This window comes from Lemur catta, chromosome 11 (assembly GCF_020740605.2).
Source record: "Lemur catta isolate mLemCat1 chromosome 11, mLemCat1.pri, whole genome shotgun sequence".
NCBI classification, from domain to species: Eukaryota; Metazoa; Chordata; class Mammalia; order Primates; family Lemuridae; genus Lemur; species Lemur catta.
In genome coordinates this window covers 41239502-41258473 of record NC_059138.1, presented here as the reverse complement: position 1 = coordinate 41258473, position 18972 = coordinate 41239502, and the positions used below count along the sequence as shown (strand labels likewise).

At 41.8% G+C, this 18972-nt stretch overlaps 1 protein-coding gene across 1 annotated transcript in view; it reads left to right on the top strand.

Moving 5' to 3' along the window:
• Window positions 1–15273, top strand: part of MAGI2 (membrane associated guanylate kinase, WW and PDZ domain containing 2) — an 836940-nt gene extending 821667 nt beyond the window's left edge. The window contains exons 20-22 of the mRNA XM_045564147.1: window positions 9652–9833; window positions 13737–13821; window positions 15139–15273. Coding sequence (XP_045420103.1) covers window positions 9652–9833; window positions 13737–13821; window positions 15139–15273 — 402 coding nt within the window. The remainder of the gene's footprint in view (window positions 1–9651; window positions 9834–13736; window positions 13822–15138) is intronic.
• The last annotated feature ends 3699 nt before the right edge of the window (window positions 15274–18972 follow it).

Here is an 18972-nt window from a genome sequence, read left to right as displayed (position 1 = left end):
AGCAGCAGTGAGCAGCAGCGAATGCAGACTGGCAGCAAGGGAACAGGACGTGAGGGCAGCCTCTGGACACAGTGCAGGTAGAACGGATGGGACTGGGAAACTGACCAGATGCAAAGGTAACTAGAGTCTAAGGCTATTTTAAAAGACCATTCAACTCAGTAACCCTGATGCCACTTGTCTTTCTGTAATCATAGCTTAAGAGGCTACACATGTTAAAATGCTAAAACAAATAAAGGTTTCCAAAAACAGCTTCCCCAGTATGATTTGGGCAAGGTTGCCAGCACCTGATTTTTGTCTTGTTCTTCAACTATCTCTTAAAGCCCTCATCTGTCATATTTATTCATTATTTTAAAATCTATCCCATGCCCGCCCCCCCAGTGCTAGTTCTTCTTTTATTCTGCCTCCTCCCCCAGATGCTATCTCTTTTCTTCTCTGCCCTAGTCTGCGTCCTGGGGGACTGATCGCTGTGTCTGTATCACCCAAACTTTCTTGCCCTCCGGCTTCCTGCTGGATTTGGCCAAGAGAAGCACCAGCAAGAGATCAGAGGACAAAAGGAGAGAAAGTACATTAGTTTTCTGTTCCTGCTGTAATAAATTACCACAATCAACATAAATTTATTGTCTTACAGTTCTTAAGGTCAGAATCTGAAATCGGTTTCACTGGGTTAAAATCAAGGCATGTTGTCAAGGCTGGGTCCTTTTGGAGACTCTGGGGGAGAACCTATTTCTTTGCCTTGCCTTTTCTGGCTTCTAGAGCCACCTACATTCCTTGGCTTGTAGCCCCTTCCTCCATCTTCAAAGCCAGCCACTTAGCATCTTCTCTCCTCTCTGACCTCTGCTTCTGTCTTTACATCTGTCTCTCAGACCTTGACCCTTATAAGCGCATTAGGCCCACCCAAATAGTCCAGGGTAGTCCTCCATCTGCACATCTGCAATGTCCTGTTTGCCAGGTAAGGGAACATATCACAGATTCCAGGGACTAGGAGGTGGACATCTGTTGGGGGCAGGGGGCACATTATTCTGTCTGCCACAGAGAGGTTAGAATATGTCTTACCCTGTTGCCCCTGCCTTGGTGCTCTGGGGTTGGCAGTGTCCTTCCCCTCTGCAGCTCCAGCTCCAGCTCCAGGCAGGCAGCCCCTCTTTCGCGGTTCTAGCTCCCCTCAGCCTCAGTAACTTCCTTTCCTATTAAATTATCTCAAAATGCCAACTGACTTATGTACCTGGCACCCACCTTGGTATACCTTTTCATACTCTAATTCACACTGTGAACATGTCGAGTCTAGAAGTGGCACACACACACACACTGAGCTGAAATGTAAATGCAATATGCAAGACAGTTAGCTTCAAGAAAACAAGGAATTGTTACCATGAGCCAATATAGAAGTCATTGCACAAAGCCTAATGCTTGCATCCAGAAAATAAATATATCTGATTAGATAAGTATGCAGAATAATAATCCCTTATTTTCTCCCAATTACATACAGGGAAGGGAAAGAGCCTAGACAGACTTCACAACAGAAAAGTTTCCTCTCTGATTTCCTTTTTGTTTCTTTTTCAGTCACCTAGGGAAACTGACTTCATAACCTAACACAAATGATTTCTGAGCAACTGCATAAGCTACTAGCTGAGCTGCCAATGATAGCTTTCCACTCCTACTCAGGCAGGTAATTTTAAGATATTGCCTCAGTCCCCTTTCACCTGAGCAGTCAGACTAGCATATGAAAATGTAATGGTGGTGGTTACTTTTTCCTTTGTAGAAAACATTTTTCTCCAGCCAGCTTGTCTTTAAAATCTCTTTCTTTGCATTCATGTCTGTTGCCACATTTGCGGTTGGGATTATCTACCCAGCATTCAATGAGATTCTTTTCCTGAGAACTTCATCTAAAATCATAGAATATGAAATAGCATTCATGTCCTATAAGAATTTCTACAGGGAAGTTCTTTCAAACCAGCAGAAGACTCTTTTGAGCTTTTAACTTCTCAGTGATATTTCCAGAAAAGTGTTTTCCCATTTCCCCCATTTAATACACCCTCAGTAGCTCAGCTGCTTCTCTCTGAGTTTCATTATGAAAAGCTTATTAGTTTCCTTTTTTCTCTCTTCTACCATGATGATGATGATGTAATGATGATAACAACTACAATTAATAATAAATTATATTTGTATAGTTTAGAAATTACAAGGCATTCACATTATACTTTATATTATTTGATCATGATCAAGCCTGGTTGACCATATATTTTGAAACCAAATTAAATTTTTATTATAGATCTTGTTTAAATTTGGTTTAAACAATGATAAGCATAGAGTCAAAAAAACTTCATCAAAAATTCCTTCTTTCAATCATCTGTTTCCTGTGTGACTGAGTCCCTGCCCTTGGAGACCTTACAATGTATAGGCAAAGGTCAGTACTTCTAAAGACATGCACAGAAAAGGCACCTGAGCCGGACTGGTGGGCTCATGAAAGGGTCCCTGGATGACATCATACCTGAAGTTGGACCTGAGGGATTTAGCTAGGATTCAGCCATTTGAAGTGGGGAGGAGGAGGGCTCAGATTCTAGACAAAGGCACAGGAAGAGAAACTCTCTAAATACCTTCCAATGGCAGGAAGGGATCCCCCAGAGAGCAGGCACAGAGCAAGGGGAGGGGAGGACTTGGAGAATGGAGCCCTTGAAGAGTTAGGAGATTTAGAAAGAAGCAATCTAATAAAATTCTCTGTGTGAGGTTAGTAATATTTGATGAGGAAAAAAAAAAAAGGTTTGGTGAGAAAGATACCAAATCATAATTTAGAATCCAACTACTTCCACAATTGAGGTACTACATCATCTTCAAACTTTACATAGATTTTCATTTTTTAATTTAGAGGATTTTTAAAAAAATAGAAAGAGAAATGGAGGCTCCTGAATGGAGAGCTGCCCCTGAATCTTCACCAAAGTCAGGCCCTGATTGCTGTGACCAGACAAGGCAGCACTCCGTGCCACCGGGCAATATGCACAGCAAGTCAAAGGCTGAACGTTTTTTGAGCTGTGACTAAATCTTTTCTAAAGGGCAAATACACAAATAATAAAAACATGGAAGAAGGTACAACACCCGCATCCAGTGGTGAATCCTCAGAATTCTGCAGCGGACTTGAACTTCCCATAATCCCCTCACCTTCCTGACCCTTCTAAGCAGGTGTGAGTTCTGGCATAACCTTGATTAAGGACTCTTCTGTCCATCCGCAGGGCCATCTCACACTTCTATTTGGATAAAGTTTCTTGAGAAGTATTTTCTTTTGAAGTCATTACTGTCCAAAACTTAGTCTAAAGAGAGTCTCAGACAGTTTTCAATATATGAATTAATTGAGACAAATAAAATCCACAGTTTTGGTGCTCTCAAACATGTGTTTCAGTGTCCAACTGGGTTAGAAGTTTTCTCTCTGGAAAAACCTGCTGGTTTTATGAGTTCCCATGCCTTGCTGACACAACTGCGCTCAACAGTTTATAACAAGATCCAGGCCCTGAAACAGGCACTTGGAGCCCATCGAATTCAATCACAAGTCTAGTGAAAGAAATTGAAAAGTTAACCAAAATGTTACAGGAAATATTTTAACTGTAATGGTTATTAAATAATATCTAACAAAGCTTAATCATGCAAACAGTCTTTAAATATTAAAGACCACCATCAAGTTGAAAATCAGCCTGTTCTTTGTTCCAGCAGAGCCATTAGGCCCCAAGGCTTCCTGTTGTCAGAGCACCCAGTAATGATGACTATAGCAGCAAAGGTTTCTTTTTTCTGGCACTTCATTATTTCACTCAGACTCAGCCTCTCTTCCTCTTTGTCTCAATCCTTTAGCATTTGTTTCCCATAGCTCTACCTGTCTCTAACAATTTGTGCAGGTCACCGTTACTGAAACCTCATTTGGTCTCCCGCAAGTACTATTGAAATTGTTATGGTTTGGCTGGAAGTGCTTAAGGCAGTATTTCAAAAAAGCTTGAGTAATAGTCAGGTGCACTAAAGTTTAACTTACTGTTGTGAGAATGGAGTCGCCTACCATAACCGAAAAGCCAATGGAACATTCATTGACTCAGTCGTGATTAACCAAGGGCCTACTTGTCAGGAATTGTGGCAGGTATAGATGACAAAAAGACAATGGGTATGTTCCCTGTCCACAAGGGTTCTGGAGTTCGTGGAAGAAAATGGCCCATAAGGGAGGAATTATGAAGGAAATAACCTGCGACCTCGTTAGCCATGAAAGTGGTCCACAGCTAAGTCCTTCATGAAATAAGGAATAGAGATTTATCCATTATTCATTGATATGATATTCTAAAGAAGCTCAATGCCTCATACCTAATTATCCTCTAGGATCATCTCAGTCATGTGCGATCATGCAAAATAGGTTCTTGTGGTGCAGTAGTAGCATGAGGGCAATTAACTGATTATAACCAGCTAAGCATGTTTGTGGAGCTGTCCGAGCAGCCCTTCGAACTGGGACTGCCATGACTCAGGGCTGAAGTAAATCCGGGAATTTAATCTAATTCTTATAAATATTTCATGTCAACAAACCAAATACTTTTTATATGACTTGGCTACAAAAATGCATACAGAGTTTAATTTTTTTCTTAAAACTTGAACTATTAACTGTTTAAGAAATACTGAGACATTTACCTTCACCTGCCTTGACCTTCCAGTAAGAAGAGAAAAAGTTTTACCTGCAGAGCCCCAGGCAAGTTCAAGGATTTGGTAATAGTTTTGTTAAAGAAAAATCTGCCATGATATATGAGCAGAAATGTATGAACAGAAATGCAGAAGTTGCTAGGCTGTGCTGGGAGATGGCAGTCGTCTCACTCTGCCTTGCCCCCAAGATATTACTTTAAGGTTGTTAGTTGCCCCAAGGGACCACGGATAAAAGTATTTCTTCCATAGGAAAAAATGAATGCATAGGATTTCTCGTAAGTTCTTTGGTCAGTTTTCTAAATTTGACATCTTGACCCACACAAAGCAACATGTGCATGCTCCTGAACTACTTCTATCTGATTTGGGGGTCTCTCTCTCCCCTTTCCTCCTCCCTCCCCCAATCTCTCTCAATTCTAACTAGAACCTGATATTTTAAAATTTCTCTAAGAACAAGTAGAGATCTTTAAAGTTTCATTTTAGTAATAGCTCTGTGGCAGAGAGAGTAGAGAAAGACACCACATCAGAGTCACAGCTGGTCTTTTTCTTCATTCCTGAAATGGCTGTGAATTTTCCATTGGTTTTATAAATTAATTCCTTCGATTGTGATATAGGAAAGTGATGCTCTCTGGCCACACGCTGGCAGCTGCAGTGAAGTCAGACGAGGTCAGAAAATAACAAGAGAGCTTCTCCCCCTGACAAATCGATCTTCTTATACATCCAGGCGCTAAGAGGATGAAAGCGAAAGACATCACATCCCAAATTTATTTAGGGAGTTCCAGTTAAAACTGATCAGACATGGGCAGTGCAAAGGTAATATATGTAACCAAAGTGTTTGTACCTTCATAATATCCTGAAATTAAAAAATGATTAGACATAATACTAATATTGGAATGAAAATGAAAATTAAACCCTTCTTCAGTGTATGTTGTTCCAAGGAGAGATCGAAGTCTCGAAGCTGAGCCTAAACTGAGTCTGTTACCATTGACAATAGGGCCATGTGAGTAGGCCACTTTCACAGCACGCCCAGAGCACCTGGGAAGACTCAGAATCTGTGTCACAGCAGCATTTCCGTCCCATTACCTACCCACTGCCACTCCCAAGAAATTTTTTTCTCAATTTGGTCAGATCTTGGACTATTCCGAAACTCCCATTACTCGCAATGAGGCAGGATCTCAGCAGGCTGCCCCCGACTGGTACCTGGGGTGGGGAGGGGGCTTGGGAGAGATTCAACCAGCATCACAGTTGTTCTCATCTCCCTCTGAGGGGACCTTAAACGGAAAGCTGAAATTAGAAAAATCTGCCAAGTAACGAGGTCACCCCAGACTCCTGAAACTCAATGAAAATAATGTCCCCAACTCTTCCCAGAACCTCATCCCTGAGACTCTGACAGAGAGGACATCAGTCCAGCCCTTGGGCAGCCCTGGAACCCCTCTGTTTCCCCACCTCCCACAGTTTTGCAAACCACCCCTTCTTTCCCCCATGCTAATTTTTTCTCCTTTAAGTCTCATAAGCTCCTTCTAGGGAAAAGAAAAAACAAACACAGAAGAGAATGAAAATAAGTTTCCTAAGTATTGCTGGCGTCAAGTGTGGGACCAGAGTGCAAAAGATGTGGCTATTTCTGTCACAGCACAAGATCCCTTTTGCCCTCCACATGTTTTTTGTTGGCACGTCAGTCTTGGAACACAGGCGTCCTCAGGCAGAAGTGGCTGTCAAGGCTTGATTTTGGGGCCAAGAGTGTTTATAACCCTTTCTGCCATGGGTCCCAAGATGGGCCACAGGGAAAGGCTTCACTCACTCACAGATGCCTGTAGTGCACCCCGACCAGACACACAGCCAGACGGGCCCCCACTTCTGCCTCATCTCCCCATCTCCTCCTTCCCCAGCCTCCTCATGTCTCGCGTGGATAGACAACGTGACAACCCCACCACTCAGTCCTCTTCCTCAGTCTCCCACCTTTCTCTCCCATCCACCCTCCCCACTGATGTCTCAGGTAGATTTCTAAACACCACTCTGCTTCCCGGTTACGTTGCCCCCTGTTTAAAAATTTCAGTGCCTTGCTGTTGCCTTCAAAATAAAACCTAGAGTGACCCTTACAAAGTGTGAGGGGGCTACCTAGAGGTTGCATGTAACCTGCATCCTGAGAATGAAGAGAAATTCAGGAGCAAAACTGAGTGGGGATGTGAGCCCAGGTGGACAGAACACCAGGGAAAAGACAGAGTTCCAAAATAAATTATCTTCATGCAAAATTCAAATAAATAAATAGATAAGTAAATACCTAAACTCCTGAATAGCACAATAAACTACTCACAGTTCCCCAAATATACTATGCTGTCAAATCTCAGGGTCTTTGCATATGCTGCTCTCTCTGCCTAGAATGCTGCCCCTCCTTCAGCTGGGGAACTCCTACTGATACTTCAAAACTCAGTTGAGATGTCACCACCTCCAGGCAGCTCTCCCTAACTACCTACCCCACCCTTATGAGTTAGATGTCCCTCCTTTCTGTTCCCTTACTACTTTGTGAGTGCCTCTGTCATAGCAATGATACATTGTCCTTTTTACCCATTTCCTCTCCAATGGACTGAAAATGTATTGTAGCTAGAAGTATACCATTTATCACTATAACCCCAGTAAACTGTCTGGTACCTCAGAGGTACTCAGAAATTATTTACTGAATGAAGACACTCAAAGCATGGAGGGCAGACAGAGAATCATAAACCTGTAATGAAGTGTGATAAATAACAGAGTGGGGTGCAGTTGCTACTGAACAGAGAGGCTGGACACCTCCGCTGGAGAAGGTGTAGGGCTGAGGAAGGTGCCCCAGAGGAGGAGATGCTTGGGCTGACCTTGAGAAAGGTCTGGAGATCACCAGGCCCATAGAGAGGAGAAAGCAATAAGAACAGTGGTATGTGGAAGAGCCTGGACGCATTTAGGAAGATTTTCCTTAGAAGAATGACTCTGGTGACAATGAGGAGGAGAGATTGGTGGGAGAGTGACAGGAGAATATTGGAATGATCCAAGTAAAGGCCTGAGCTGAGCTAGTTAGCAATGGGATACATGTGAGGACAGGGACAGATGCAGAGGAGTTGAGAAAACAGGAGTCCAATGTGACCCCCAGGTTTCTGGCTTGGGTGGGTGGTGCCTTAGCCAGCGTTGGAAGGAAAGAGAAGAGCTGCCTTGGGAGGAAGGTAGTAAGCCCAGTCTGCTGCTATTGAGCTGGGGTGGCCTGGTGGACAGCCAGGTGAAGATGTTTAGTAATCAACTGGGTGTGTGAGTCTGAAGCTCAGAAGAGCTCTCAGCCAGGAATGAGATATATATATATATAACTTCATTGGAACTTCCGTCTTACTTTTTCAATTTAATACTGTGCCGTGAGGTTCCAGTCATGGGTGAGGGCTACTGGGGAAGGGATAACCGGTCCCGCTTCTGCCTCTGGCTTAGAGACGCGGCCTCTGGAGAGCTATTTAACCTCAGGTTATGCCCGTTGCCTCATAAGAAAGGAGACAAGTAAGGAAACTTGAAGTAAGGTGTTGGCTCTAAAACAAATTAATGTAGTCCTGTCTTCCTGGTTCTTCTGTGCAATGTGAAACTCATCCCAGAGAGGCCAACCTCTTCCACTGCCCGAAAACCACACTGCCTTTGGCAACCGCGGCAAAGGGAAGTCTTCACCTTCATTACATTGGAACACTTACCCCTTAGACAGTCCTTTTTAGGTAGAGATGCCACTTCCTTGCTACAGCAAACATGTGTTTGTTCTTCCCCCTCACTTTGGGGTCTTTTCTTAATGCCGTCTCGCCACTGTCACAGCAACCTTTTGTTCCTGTTCTTCCCCAGCCTGCAGCATCCACTTGATACTATTAATACTTAGCTACAGAGAGTTTTTCTGCAATTCTGTTTGCAGTACAGAATTTAAGCTGAGGTCTGCTTTGTTTCAGGGACCCAAGCAAACCAGCATTTTTGCAAAGCAACTCTTTGTGCTTAAGTTACTTGCACTGAAGTGAAGCATTTTTTAATTCAGAGGTTCCTGACAGTAATGGTACCGTGGGAGTTACATAATGTACTCAGGGTTTTATCCCTTGATGTGCTCTTTTATTCCAAATACCTATTCCCAAAGGCTAAAAGGGAATTGCTTACAGAACCCAGGTAATTCTGATAATTCAGGAAGGGTTGGTATTTAACCAAACAGCTTCTGGCAATCAGGTGTGAGCATGGCAGAGATGTAGCCAAGGCATCAGTTGTGTGGGGAGAATGGAGGATCTCGTTTTTAATTCAAGTGACTGTGATAGAAAACTCATCATCAAAATTGAATATCAATAAACCACTGTTTACAAAGAAGGCAATATCACAATAGCACCCAGGGAAATTTAAGTGATGCATAACAAAAATTCTCAGGGAAGCACAAAAACCAATCATTTCATCCAACATGCTGAATTAGATGCTGCACTAAGCCAAAAGCTGGCAGTATGTTCAATGAAAAGCTCTTAAAATATTTACTTCTGCATTCAAAGCAAAAGTGCCAGGTTATTTTGAATTGTGGTATCAAATATATTCCCTAATTTTTTTAAAAAATGCTAATTATGAAGAAAAGAGAAATATTTAAGGTGGTGAATATCCCAACTACATTGATCTGTACATTATATGAATGTATTAAATTATCACACGTACCCTGAAAAATGTATATCTATTATGCATCAATTTAAAAAATTATGCTTAAAAATGCTAAGTAGCTAACAGTCTCTGCCCATACAGGTTAAATATAAGTAATATATCGTCCCAACCTTCATGGTCTGATATTTTCATTTCTATAAAGGCAAATAAAGCTTCGTGGTCAGATTCGGGATGCGGCCAGGGATTAGCCTGTTCTAAGAAGCAGCAGGCTGCAAGCAACCTGGTCAGATGCTCTCAGGAAACTGGTAACCTGGGGATGCTTTTTTCAATCTGCTGGAAATGCAACCTGAGTAAAACCATCTTTGGCTAACTTAATTTCTCTTTAATTAACAGGTAGGAGATCAAATCATTGAAATCAATGGGGAAAGCACAAGGGACATGACACATGCCAGAGCGATAGAACTCATCAAATCTGGAGGAAGAAGAGTGAGGCTGCTGCTGAAGCGGGGCACAGGGCAGGTCCCAGAGTATGGTGCGTTTCACATTTCCATTCTCCCTTTTTCTGTTTCTCCTGTGTACCATAAATGCCTGTGCTTATTTATAAAACTACATCAGTTCTCTATTTCTACCTAAATATATATTTAGCTATCAATAGGTATGTATATATATGCACATACATATATACACACACATATGTATATTTAAGCCCAAGAAATCTATGTGTGTGAGCTCTTTCTTTTGCTCCCTCAATTAGGGAATGTTTAGATATCAAATGTAGGACCTTTCAGGGCATCTCTGAGTGTGCAGGGAGATCCAGCACCACTTGTATACCAGAACTTTGCAATTTGACTGGCAGTCCTCTGTTCATTTGAGTCCACAGTAACTTATCAATTATTTCTTAAAATGGCTTGTGCATCAGACTATCCCACAGAGCTTATAACGGGGACCAGGGGAAAAGCAAGAACAAATCTTCAGGGTGTGAAGTTTACAATGTAAACCGCAGTTTGTTCAATGGGTGCATTTCCTTTGCATTTAGGAATTATTCCAAAAATTCACTTCCATGTTGTGTTTCTGTATGCTTTTCAGGAAGGCCTTACAGTGCATTTTAATTCACAGATTTGCCTTCAAAAATCTTTAAAGTTATTTCCCAGAGGTCCATTACAGACACCACCGACAGTATAGTTCTAAAGTATCGGAAACAGCTGGGTGGTCATTACACAAAAAAGCATCAAAACCAGAGCTGATCTTTAAAAACAATCTGAGGAAGTGACAGAATGCCAAAGACAAATAGGCAGACAGACAGGCATCAGTGAAGACTAGTGCAGATGACACCTACTCATATCAGGGAAATGGGATCTAACTGCTAACCTGAAAAATGAGCTCAAATTATTGATCTAGATAAATTGTTGATCAAGATAAATCACTTTCCTCCCTCTATCCCCTACCCAAAAAAACTTCTAAAGAGTACTTTTTCCTTTCAAATTATGCTTTTTGTGTACATTGTCTAAATAACTGACTAACATTTCCTTATTTAGCAGGACAGATCCATATCCTGAGTTTGGTTGAAATATCTGACTTCAAAATGTTTTCAGTGTCCTGTACACCCCCCTAAGACCTACAAAAGAGCTAGTGAGCCCTCACAGTGAGTCTGAAAGCATTAGAAGTTTCTGTAGGGCTGGCTCCATGCCAGAGGAAATATTTCATCCCAGGTTCCCAGGCTTAATCCTTGGAGCTAATAAAATATTTTTTAAATATTAATGTTAGCAATAAGCACAGGCCTGATTCTGCTAAATGGCACCAGCATTAATCCCTTTGTAAAGAATCTGAACTCTTGGAATAGAATATTTTTTTGCCCCTTAGAGTACTGACTGATTTAGTAATATCAAAGTGACTATCACTTCTAAAACATACCACAATTTAACAGTATATCTCACTCCATGGTAAGACCTGACTATTAGCTATGCCAGGAAATGTTCATGGAGGTTATACTGTTTTTATTGTTCTAACAAGTTAATCTTTGAAAAGGTAATCTGACCAATGTGACTACCCTGAGCTTTTCATTTTTTGTAGAATCATTAATTGGTCCACACTTAATTAGTCAACAGCCACTACACCAGTTGCTTGTATAGTGAGCAGTTAGAACAGTACCACTGACCAACCGTGGCATCACGCACACTGTAGTGCCTAGGTATGAAGCTGTCTCAAATCATCTTGAAGAAAAAATAAAAACATGTTTTTGAGCAAAACAAAAATTCAAGATCATGGCAACATTATTTTAACAATTCTTAACATCATCCAGAAATATCTGGTTAAGGTTAAATTCTCAAATTAACCAACACACAGAGAGATTTTTAATATATGGGCATCCCTTTGAGAGGCCAGTCATCAATATTGTTAACTATACCAGTGTTGCAAAATTTCTTCTAAAATGTAACATAAAATTATTCTTGCTGGTAATGTTAGAGCTTGCCAGCTGCTTCTGATATTAGGTTGACATGGATTTTGATTGTAAAATAACTTTAGAGATGATAGCCCAAGAGAAAGAATTTAATGGCATAGAGCAATTTCCTTTAGGGAAGGAAAAGAATACTCATAAACTAAGTAAATATTGCTTCTTCGGGAAAATCTAAGCTGAAAGGGGCATGGTTATGGGTGAGAAACTAAGAAGATTAGAGATCGCGTAAGCATCTTTGAGGATAATGTTATCAAGTCGTATTTCTGGAAATTCACAGCGACCAGTTGGGTGGGGTTCAGGAGTCTCCAAGACCACCCCTACATTCAGAGATTTTCTAGAAGGGCTCATGGAGCACAGTATATGGTTGTGCTCACAGCTAAGATTTATTACAGCAGCATAGTAAAGATACACCGCAGGACCACAAGGAAAAAAGACAAGGTGGTGTCTGCAGGAATCCACACGCAGACTGTCTTATGCTGTCTCTCCCCCACGAGGAGTCACCCTGAGCACACTTCCCCCCAGCAACAAAAAATGCAGCAGCGTATGTATGACATTGCTCCTCAGGAAAATTCATTAGAAACGGAGAGCCCAGGGTTTTTACTGGGACTGGTGATGCACGCAGCCTCTGCCTAGCACATACCAAAATTCCAGACTCCCAGAAGGAAAGCAGGTGTTCAGCACAAGCCACACTGTTCGTACAGTGTAGGAACAGTGAGACACACCTAGCACTTAGCAAAGGGTCTACATTAATATAGGGGACGATTTACCAGTCATGTCTCCAGACACCAGCCAAGGGCCACCCTCACGGGCAGGCCTTTCTAAGGAGACCAGTCTCAGTCCTGCTATGTTAACCCTTCTCTGCACCAGGAGTGAGCCTGAGAAGTGGCCACACTCATGAACTGTACAAATGGCTCCAATGTACAAGGAGTGCCCACAGCTGAGGAACATCATAATTCCTCTAGCATCCGTTAAATATACTATATCATGAAACAGAAGTTTTTATCCAAGATAAACTAGAGTGTATTTTAACAAAATTCTCAAGGGGAGGGGTGGGTAATAAAGCAAAATAATAGCAACAATAACAACAAAAGAAAATACTTGAGAAAAAGAAAAGAAAATGCTTGAGTTTGCCAGTAGATATAACCAAGAATTTAATCCACTTTGTCCAAACGCACCCTAATTATAGGTTTCCTGTGTTTGCCTTATCCTAACGTTGACATAAAAATCCATCCTTAAAAGATAGTTAAAAGGGATTATCAGAATCCATAGGACACATACTTAACCTGTTAGGGAACTAACGAGGCTTAACCCAGCCTGGGAAAGAGTGAACTTTGACGATGAGGAGGCTAGAAAGGCCAGTGGAAGGGTTGTAAAGTGGCATCCGCAGAGGGAGCTCTGACACCTCTGTGAGCCAGAACTCAGAACTGCTTTGAAGTGAGACCCTTATCTGGACTTCTGGACACATCAAGGAAAAGCTGGTCTCAGTCAAGAGAAATACAAAACTCTCTGAGTTCTTAAAGTGATCTGTGACCGAGAGATAAGCACAGGTGCAAGAAAAAAAAAAAAAACCATGGCAATCTGTCTGATCATTGACTAAACAAAGTCAGGGTGAATCCCCCTGGGCTGAGGAAAGGAATAAACATGCTACAAATATGCTGTCCACAATTACCAAAAGACTAATGTCAGATGATACCTCAGCCAATTCAGAGACAGAAATCAACAAACGCAGCCGCAGAAGTAGTAGCTACACACAGAGGCTGTGGAGCAGCTGCAATGGGAGTAGGAAAATGATAAGGGCTTTGAAGAAGAAGTAAGTTTTTGAAAGAGAAGCTCGGGAGATAGATACTTCAACTCTAGTCCTCAGGATAAGAATTTGTTGATTATAAACTCAGTGGAAAGTGTTAGTTCCCCCTCCCTTGACACACATCTCAACACCATACTGAGAAAAGCATCAAGAGATGGTGCATAAAAAGCAGTGCCCCCCTTAACACTGGTTCTTGCTATTGAAATTAAATTTGAAAAGGATAGAAGAAAAGGAAGTATGCATCATGGTTGTAAAACGGCACCGGCATGAATTATACAAATTAGCTCCCTGCTTTGAAATACAGGTGTCCTTCATTAGCATTCAAGGAATACAACTTGAACACACACTTGATTTATAAGCTGAGCCAGGGCCAGGGCCAAGGTAAACAGAGGTGCCATTGGATAAAAAAAAAATTCGCAGCATAAGTAGTTCAGACCGAAGTGGAACATTTCCCTCGGTAGCATTCGCTGTTCAAAGTTGATCAAAATAAAGCAAAACAGAAACATGCTTTTCAGTCTTGCTTGGTGCTCTGGCCTGTTTATTCTCTTAAAAAAACCAATAGGGCAGGTCTTTACGAATAGCACACTGAAGAGTGTTCCATTGTAAATGAAAGTCTCAGTGGTCTCAGGAGGCCCAGGCAAGGTTAAAAAGGATGAAGCAGAATTCTCACAATATAAATGACCCAGCGACAGCTAACACCAAATGCCCACACAACAGGGAAGACATAGCCAATCAGTGAATTACACTTCTGCCTACACTTCCATTTTCAAAGGTAATTGTATCTTTAATAGGGTTTGACTTGATTACAGGCATTTGGTAAATGAAATTGTTTATGTTTTATAAGTATAATAAAACTGTGCTGAGTAAGTGGAAAACAGTCCTGAGGCAGTGACTATGGCTAAAGAAATGAATGGGCCAAATAGCTGTTTAGTTAAAAGTCTTCCTTTAATCAGTGAATCAAAATGACTTCCAACAGTCATATTGGAGCACTAGATTAAGCAGTACTGGTCTCTATTTAGATGGCAATAAGCAATGTTTATTTGTTTATTCTTCTTTAAGAATATGCATTGCTAAGTAAACATTAGAAGTGTATCCTTATCATCGTGATTTGTTCAGCTTGTCCTTCTTGCCTCTGATCATACAAAGATAAACTACAGACAATATACGCCTACCAAATATTCCATATGGAACAAATTCTGTGATTAATATTGTCAATATAATTAATATTTTCTCAACTGAAACAGGATTTACTGAGCACCTACTATATGCAAGACACTCTGCAGGTACTTGACGGTAAAATATAGTCCTGGTCCTCAGTCCAGCTGACACTCTAATAATGAAGATACATGTAACAATTGTTTCTGACAGAGACTGATAAAAAGGTCTCAAAGGATCTGCTCTCATTAAAAAATTAAAATGGGTTCTATTAATTATTTGAAGACTTTAGTAAGTACTTCTAAAGTGTTAAGGATCCTTGAAGAGCACTTGGCTTCTTCAGTTTGTTACGTATTTCTTTTGTAATATTTATACTAATAATCTGATTCTTCTGAGGAAAGGACCTGTTAAATATGGGTACAGCTCTGCTTGGACCTAGTCTGAAGTATTCTGAATTCCATGTTAGCGAGCCAAAGCTTCTGTGAAATTTGCTAATCAGTGCTGTTCCCCTCCTGTGGCTCTCGGCCCCCTCTGGAGCCTGGCGCTGCGTCACCTCACGTCCTGGGGCTGTCCTGCTCGTGCTGATGTGCCCCCACAGTAAATGACGGAGGGAGAGTTGCCATTGCCTTAACCTCAACCTCTTCCTCGGGGACCACGTTTATGGGAGCTGTAAGTGGCTCCATAGCCTTTGCACTAATTCACCTGCATTTTTAGTAGGGCAAAAGGAGGTTTGCTTCAATCATAAACTCTGGACTTTAATTTCAGCTTCTGACATCCTTGGTTGAGCGTATCTTCCTTTTTCATGAAAGGGTCCACAAATCACTCAAGTACACCTTCCACTGAGTAAGGGAAAATGATAAAGCACCCAGCGAGAGGACAAGATGTCTGCAGAACCCCGGCTGCCTCATACAGAGGACAGGGTTCTTCTTCCTCTCCGAAAGGCTCGAGCTGCTCTCTGCAGCACTGAGGCAACCCCAGGAAATCCTCTGACCGTAAAACTTGCAATAAGTTTCTGTTTCATGGAGCCAGAGACAGGGGCTTTCTTAAAGAGCACAACTCTGAAATTCCTTTCTCCAGTGCTCAGCCAAAACCTCATTTATTATTTTAAGTGTTTTTAGGATGAGGAAAAAAAAAATCCCATTTCTTCACATTGTTTTATTGAAAATCATGGACTATAATGACATTCCTTTTTTTTTTTTACATACTCTTACATGATTTTCAACATGCATTTTTCTTTTTAAGGATACATTGGGACACACACACACACACACACACGTACCCCCGCACCTGCAAGTCTTCACTTATCAGGTATTTAAGACTCTGATAAAATATATTAGCTCACATAGTGGCCAAGAAATCTTCCAAGAAGAACCCATTTAGCTCTTGAGCTTCAGCCTCCTTGAATGAAATTGTGGGAGGAGATGAGTGAGTGAGGAGATATCTTTTCCAAACCCCATTGAGAAGAACACCCCTGTGCATCTTGGAAAACCTAAAGATTCCAGCTCCACCAGTAACCCATCCTAGAAAGTCATATTTTAGTATCTAATAGGAACATTCCCTTCCTTACCCCAACATGAAGCTGAACTCTCCCACAAGAAGGCTGCTTCCCATAAATGTCCAGGAGAAAAGGCAGCTGTCTTAGTGGAAATCCTACTGAATATGGTAAAAACATTGGAACAGCCCTCAAAGAAGTCACAAATGCAAGAGACTTATGTGGCAAGGGAGTGGGGAATGGGGAGTGGAGATTAGGGATCAAAGGGTGAGATTAAATATGGAAACTAAAAAAACCCTGTAATGCAGAAGAGGAGGAAAAAATAATACTTTTTAAAGAGGAATCAGAATCCTCTCTCCCACGCTCCCTCCCTCCCCTGTCCACACTCTCTCCCTCCTCTCTCTCTCTCTCTCTCTCTCTCTCTCTCTCTCTCTCTCTCTCTGTCTCAAACACACACACACACACACACACACACACACACAGCCTTTTATATACACAAATGCCTGCACTCCCTCTCACTCTCCACATACCCTCTGGAAATTCTGATTGAGTCAGTTTGGCCCAGGACCCTTTTTTTTTTTTTTAATTTCAGCTTATTATGGGGGTGCAAAAGTTCAGGTTATATATATTGCCCATGGCCCCCCATCCCCCCGAGTCTGAGCTTCAAGTGTGTTCATTGCCCAGACAGTGCACATCGCACTCATCATGTAGGTATACACCCATCCCCTCCCCCAACCCCTACCCCCCACCTCTGTCCCAGGGAATTTCACACCCTGGAGACTACTGGATTTGTCTCCTCTAGCTCTATCGTAAAGGCCAGCCCCGCGGGAGGATTTACTCCTTGTTGCCCTCTTTATATCTTGTTGGCCTTCCACTGTTCGAGTGTGCCCTGCCTTTGCCCCTCAAGTCTAAATCACTTCCATTCTGACTTACAGCCATTGAAACATAAAGGCAGAAAGGAAACTAGATTTTCCTCACATTGTCATCTCATTTTCCATATCATGCCTTTTTGACAATCTGAGTTTATTTTCTGCTCTCATCCTGCGGAGCCTGACCCTGTGGTTCACAGCATGAGAATGTTGATTCAAGGTAGGCTTCTAACTCCTCAACCAGACCCAATGCGAAGTTGGTGATACGTGCTAAGGTTGTTTTCCCCACTGTCGGATCTTCTCTTGTCTTGAAGAGATGTTACAGAAATGTTTTGATCCCCATGAAGGAGTTTGACCAGAAACCCTGCTGTCCACCTACTCGAAGCAGAGTCCAGTACCTTAAGGCAAATTCTAGGGTAGGTCCAACCAGCCACCATAACCAGCAAGTGTCAAGTCTCCAAAGCTTCAGAAATGCCTCTGCCTACCACCATCTCCTGGTTTTTCCTAGTCAAAGAACTCACCAGCTTTAATTTTTAAACTCCTCATTTCCACTGGAAGAAATAGTGAGTCCAGAAGGCCAGCTTTTGTTTTAAGACTTTATTTTTCCAGAGCATTTTTAGGTTCACAGTACATTTGAGAAAAAGGGCACAGAGATTTCCATGTCCTCCTGGTCCCCATTCACACAGAGCCTCCCCAGTGATCAACATCGCCTGCCAGAGTGGTACATTTGTTACAACTGATGAACCTACGTCAGCACATCATTATCACCCAGAGTCCATAGTTGATATTGGGGTTCACTCTCAGTGTTGTACGTTCTATGAGTTTGGACAAATGCATAATGACATGTATCCACATCTACCATTTTAGCATCATAGAAAATAGTGTTACTTCCCTACACATCCTTTGTGCTTCACCTATTCATCCATTCCCACCCCTACCCCTGGCAGCCCCTGATCTTTTTGCTGTCTCTATATTTTTGCCATAAGGCCAGATTTTCATTTTCCACAAACTCTGCCTACAGCCTTGTTCAAAGTTAGGATTGCCCCAAGGTCCTGTTCTAATAAAGACCTCCCAATATTTCTTTTTAACTGAAGTCCATCAGTTGGGACCAAAGATAAAATCATATAATGCCTTGCTCCAGGCTTGAATGATATGTTCTAACTGTGGCAAAATCTCTAAACTTTGAGAATCACATATTCTTCAATGTGCTATTTGGGTTCCATAGAACAACAAACACACATTTAGCCCAGACGTTAACTATTTAACATAATATAATGTGGCTCAGACATTTGCTTCCAGAATAGCCTGCTTTTACACTTCTGTAGAAAGGTCTCTGGTCTTTTAAGCATATGCTCTCCAACAGATGTGACCCTGGGCTCAGCAGGACCCTGGGTTTTAGCACTGGACATGTGCGCTCATAATGTGTGCATTAAATATGCCTAGCGCAGTATGCAACTCTGTTTCTCATGTTTCACTGTAGTTTCTACTTCAGCCTTGCTGGCAATTTATTTCCATCATGTTCTAAGTCCTTTTATTTGACCTTCTGGGCATGAGGTTTCCTAGCACATGAATCTTTCAGGCCCAGTAAAGGCCATGTTTAAAACCAAATAAGAGCCTTCTTTCTGTGACACTAAAACAGCTTGATCATTTTCACACAAAATTACTTGCATCTTGGCAGGGCTAAATGGTAAACTCAATTAATAAATCCTGAAATTTAATTTCCACTTCTGACATTCATTGTTAAGCATTTGCTTCCTTACCACAGGGAGGTTCTACTTTCCATTTAACCTCAAAGTACCCTCCCTTCCCTCAGACACACACCATGCTGTGAAAATCAACCCTGTAGCATAATCCAAAATCCATGTGGAGTGCTAATCTACTCTGTGCACTGAAGCCATGTAGGCACAGTGCCATGTGGGGAGCAAGTTGGGCACGTATA